General features: G+C 45.9%; 1 protein-coding gene across 1 annotated transcript in view; it reads left to right on the plus strand.

Annotated features, from left to right (window-relative positions):
• Window positions 1–4,120, plus strand: part of LOC122243069 (uncharacterized) — a 6,367-nt gene extending 2,247 nt beyond the window's left edge. The window contains exon 3 of the mRNA XM_043000537.2: window positions 4,097–4,120. Within this exon, the coding sequence (XP_042856471.2) occupies window positions 4,097–4,100 (4 nt within the window). The 3' untranslated portion in view covers window positions 4,101–4,120. The remainder of the gene's footprint in view (window positions 1–4,096) is intronic.
• Window positions 4,121–4,327: the final 207 nt, after the last annotated feature.

Below are 4,327 nucleotides of genomic sequence, written 5' to 3' on the forward strand. Positions count from 1 at the left end.
TTTAAGGTGTGTGCCATTAGATTTTATCCCATGCGTAATTTTCCCAACAACCATTGGATATTCCCCCCTTTTGCTTACTCTTTTAAAAATGGTATTAGGGTGCTTTCCCTCCATATGTTGCATGGTATGCCGGCCTTCTTTTTTTTTTTTTCCATAATTTGTTTCATAAGTTTGTGCAGAATACTAATACCATCCTGCTCTAAAGCTTTCCACACTTCCACTGGTATGTTATCAGGTCCAGTGGCTTTTCCAGTTTTCATCTTTTTCAGAGCTATTTCTACCTCCTGTCTAGTTACCTCAGATATCTCTTGGTTATTAAAATCATCAAATTGATTAATCACACAAAATAACATTACCACTTCTATTGCCATGACTATATCATAAAAAAAGAAAACACCAAATTCCATGACAATACTGAAAAGATAAAAAAAAAAGGATGATGTATAACTACGTCAGTAATTTTCCAGCAATTTACGACACATTTTAATATAAAACCTGACCTTCATTACCATACTGCCTATGTTTGCCCTACAAAGTAAAATATGCCTTCACTGACATATATATTTCACTTAAGGCATCTTTGGTAGAAACAGTTCCATCAACGTGTTCAAGATTTAGTTGGTGACGTCATTACTCTCCTTAGACGCTGATTGGCTGGTGAATGCGCTGCCAGGCGTAGGACGTTTGTGGGAAAAACTGTCTATGATCTCACTTCACTCATCATGCTCTCGAAACATCAACAAGAGAGGATCGACACATTTAGTACAATGCTAATGGGGCCTTGTCGAGTTGTATAAAGTGTTGTTATAAAGAGCCAAGTCGTAGAGTTGTATCAACCGAATCTGACAAGGATGTAAAATACAAAAACAACCCCCCCCACCCGTACCCAACCGATGTCTGACAGTGACAAATCAACTGAATCTGACAGTGACAAACCAATCCGATCCATAGCAGTGGACAAACCAACCGAATCTGACATAGATCGACAAACCAACCAACTCTGACCAAGATGACCAAACCAACTGAATCTGCCAGTGACAAACCATACCGATATTTGCCAGTAAACAAACCAACGCTCTGACAAGAATGAGAGAACCAAGGAATCTGACATAAGATGATGGATCAAACCAACCAATCTGACTTAGATGAGAATATACCAACCGAATCTAACAGTGACAACTGCGCACCGAAATCTGACAAGATGACAAACCAACCGAATTCTGCCAGTGACAAACCAACCGAAATCTGCCAGTGACAAACCTAATCGCCGAATCTGGGGGGGGGGGGGGGGGGGGGGGGGGGGCGGCCAGTAACAAACAACCGAATTGCCAGGTGACAAACCAAACGAATCTGCCAGTGACAAACCAACACGAATCTGCCAGTGACAGAAACCAACCGAATCTGCCAGTTGACAAACCACGAATCTGACAAGATGACAAAACCAACCGAGTCTGACAAGATGACAAACCAACCGAATCTGACAAGATGACAAACCAAGTCCGAATCTGACAAGATGACTAAACAACCGAATCTGCCAGTGTCATACCATAAAACCAACCGAATCTGCCAGTGACAAACCGAACCGAATCTGCCAGTGACAAACCACCGAATCTGCCAGGTGACAAACCAACCGAATCTAGCCTGAGTGACAAAACCCAAACCGATAATCTGACCCCCCCACCCCCCCTCAACCCCCACCCCCCCGATGACAAACCAACCGAGTCTGACAAGCGATGAACAAACAACGAATCTGACAAGATGGAACAAACAAACCGAATCTGACAAAAATGACATACACTAACCAACCGAATCTGCCAGTGACAAAAACCAACGAATCTGCCAAGTGACAAACCAACCGTAATCTGACAGAGTATGACAAACCAACCGGAGTCTGACAAGATGACAGAACCAACCGATATCTGCCAGTGACAAACCAACGAATAGACAAAATGAAAACCAACCGAATCTGACCAATATGGACAAACCAACCGAATCTGACAAGATGACAAACCTTCAACCGAATCTGACAAGATGACAAAATCCAACCGAATCTGACAAGAGATCAAACAACACCGAATCTGACAAGATGACAAACCAACCCGAATCTGGACAAGATGACAAACCACCGACATCTGACAAGATTGGACAAACCTACCGAATCTGACAAGATGACAAATCCAACCGAGTCTGACAGTGACAAACCCCCCCCTAATCCCAGATCTGTCCACGTGACAAACCATACACACAGATGTACTGTAGGCCCAAGTTTTGCAAACTCGATATACCAACGAGTTAACACAGGTCCTCTTCAGATATTGCACAGTATGCTAATTAGAAATAAAGGTTAAACAAAGATATAAAACAACTTTGAACGTTAACCCCTTTATCTAACAAACGTATGTGTCTATGTGTTTATGTTAGCGTGTCGTGTTTATCTATGTCTCGTGTGTGTATCTGGATCAGAAACATCTGAAATATTTGTCTTAGTGACTAACAAAAGAGTTAGAAGTAAGTAGTTCCTTATAGTGGGGTCTCGATCGCATTCAGAAAGCATCTCTCAAGTTTCATTTCTTCTAAGATGTTTTAATGATAATTTTAGGGTGCGTTTCACACGGTACATCTTTTTGTTTTGTTGTTGTCTTATCAGGGTTTGTTATTTTAACACCGGTGTACTATAGCTGGTTTGGATGATTGTGATGAGTAATGATCTACCAGGACATGTGTTTTATATGTATGTGTATAGAGAATATCGGGATGGTTGAGAATTTGAGCTTGTAGGTATTGATATGTAGTGAGTTTAGTGAATATTTATGAATCTCATCATGTGAAAGGGATACTTTAATACCTTGACAGTCTGCGGAATGCAAGTGCGATCGATCATAAACCCAACGAACGCACGCATGCACACACACACAGCGCACACACACACACATATATATATGATTGATATATTATATATATATATATATATATATATATATATATATATAATATATATATATAATACATACAAAATGATGGTTGTGTGGAGAGAGCAGGAGTATAGAAGAGAGAGAGAGAGAGACAGAAAAAGAAAAAGAAAAAGAAAAACAGATAGTTGAATGAATTTAGAATTTTAAAAATCCCCCCACACATATGAAAAAAAAAAAAACAGTAAACAGATTTTAGCCGATAAAGAAAATGTTGAAAATGCAAGTAGCTGTCCCTGTGTCTTGACCTTATCAGAAGGGGCAAGAGGGTGCCAACAGGTCACTGAAATTGCCCCTGAATCCCTGGCTCCCTTTCCCTGTGTGTCCCAGGCGAGAAAGGGAGATCGAGGCAGCGGGTCTGATATAGAGCACGCGGCCTCCCTGATCGAACTTAGTTCTCACCTTCCGCCGCCATGCAGGGTGGGTCCTTCTTCCCGTGTTGCGAGCCATGGGCTATCCATTTGAGGGGGGCCTCATGGGCTCAATGATGGGGGGCCATGGGCTCATTGGGGGGGGTACGAGGGGGCCATGGGCTCATGAGGGGGCCATGGGCTCATGAGGGGGGCCCTCGCGCGCTGGTGGCTGTGGCTGCAACCGTCCTGTGGCCAAGTGTGGGATCCTGACTGACTGACTTTTTTTTTTTAATTCGATTAGATCGCCGTCGCTTGCTCTTGGCTCTCGCCCGGGCCTGCCCCTTCGTGTGCCTGGCAGCCCTCGCAGGGCGTACGACTATTGCCGTGGCCCACTGGCCTCCCGCCCCCCGCCCCCTGCCCCTGCCCCTGCCCACGACGCACCTACAACTACGCTACGCCTTAACAAGCGTTGGGCGTCCGTAGTCAGCCTGGGCCTAGCCCCGTCCAGTCCAGTCGGCCACCCAGAGAAGGGGCGTGAGGGCGCAACACCCACCCTCCGGGAGGGAATACTTCGTGCTCTCATGCCCAGACGCCCGGCCACATCATGACCGTCGTAACTACATACGCAGACCACACGGGCTTCCACCGCCACCTACTCCTTCCAGGGAACCGCCCGCCCACTACTGCGGCCAGCCCACCCCCGGGTGCGGCCTAGGCGCCGCCCTCGCCGCCCCCAGCCAACCTCTACAACAAACCAGGCCCCCGGTGAGGAAGATAACTCGCCCCCTCGGAGTGGCCAGCTTCCTCGCCGACCCCTCACCAAGTCGCCCCGAGGTTTTGAACTCCATATGATTGGCAACGTTACTTTGCCATCGCTTGCGTACGGATCAAGCCTTCACTTCTCTCTTCCTCAGTTTTAACCCCTTGACATAGGACATTCCTCCGCGTCATATGCCGAGTCTACACGCTCAAAACTCAGCGCCCCCCTACCCCCACCGAGCGCCG

This window comes from Penaeus japonicus, unplaced genomic scaffold (genome assembly GCF_977035675.1).
Source record: "Penaeus japonicus unplaced genomic scaffold, GWHDUDI00000001_assembly GWHDUDI00000010, whole genome shotgun sequence".
Taxonomy (NCBI): Eukaryota; Metazoa; Arthropoda; class Malacostraca; order Decapoda; family Penaeidae; genus Penaeus; species Penaeus japonicus.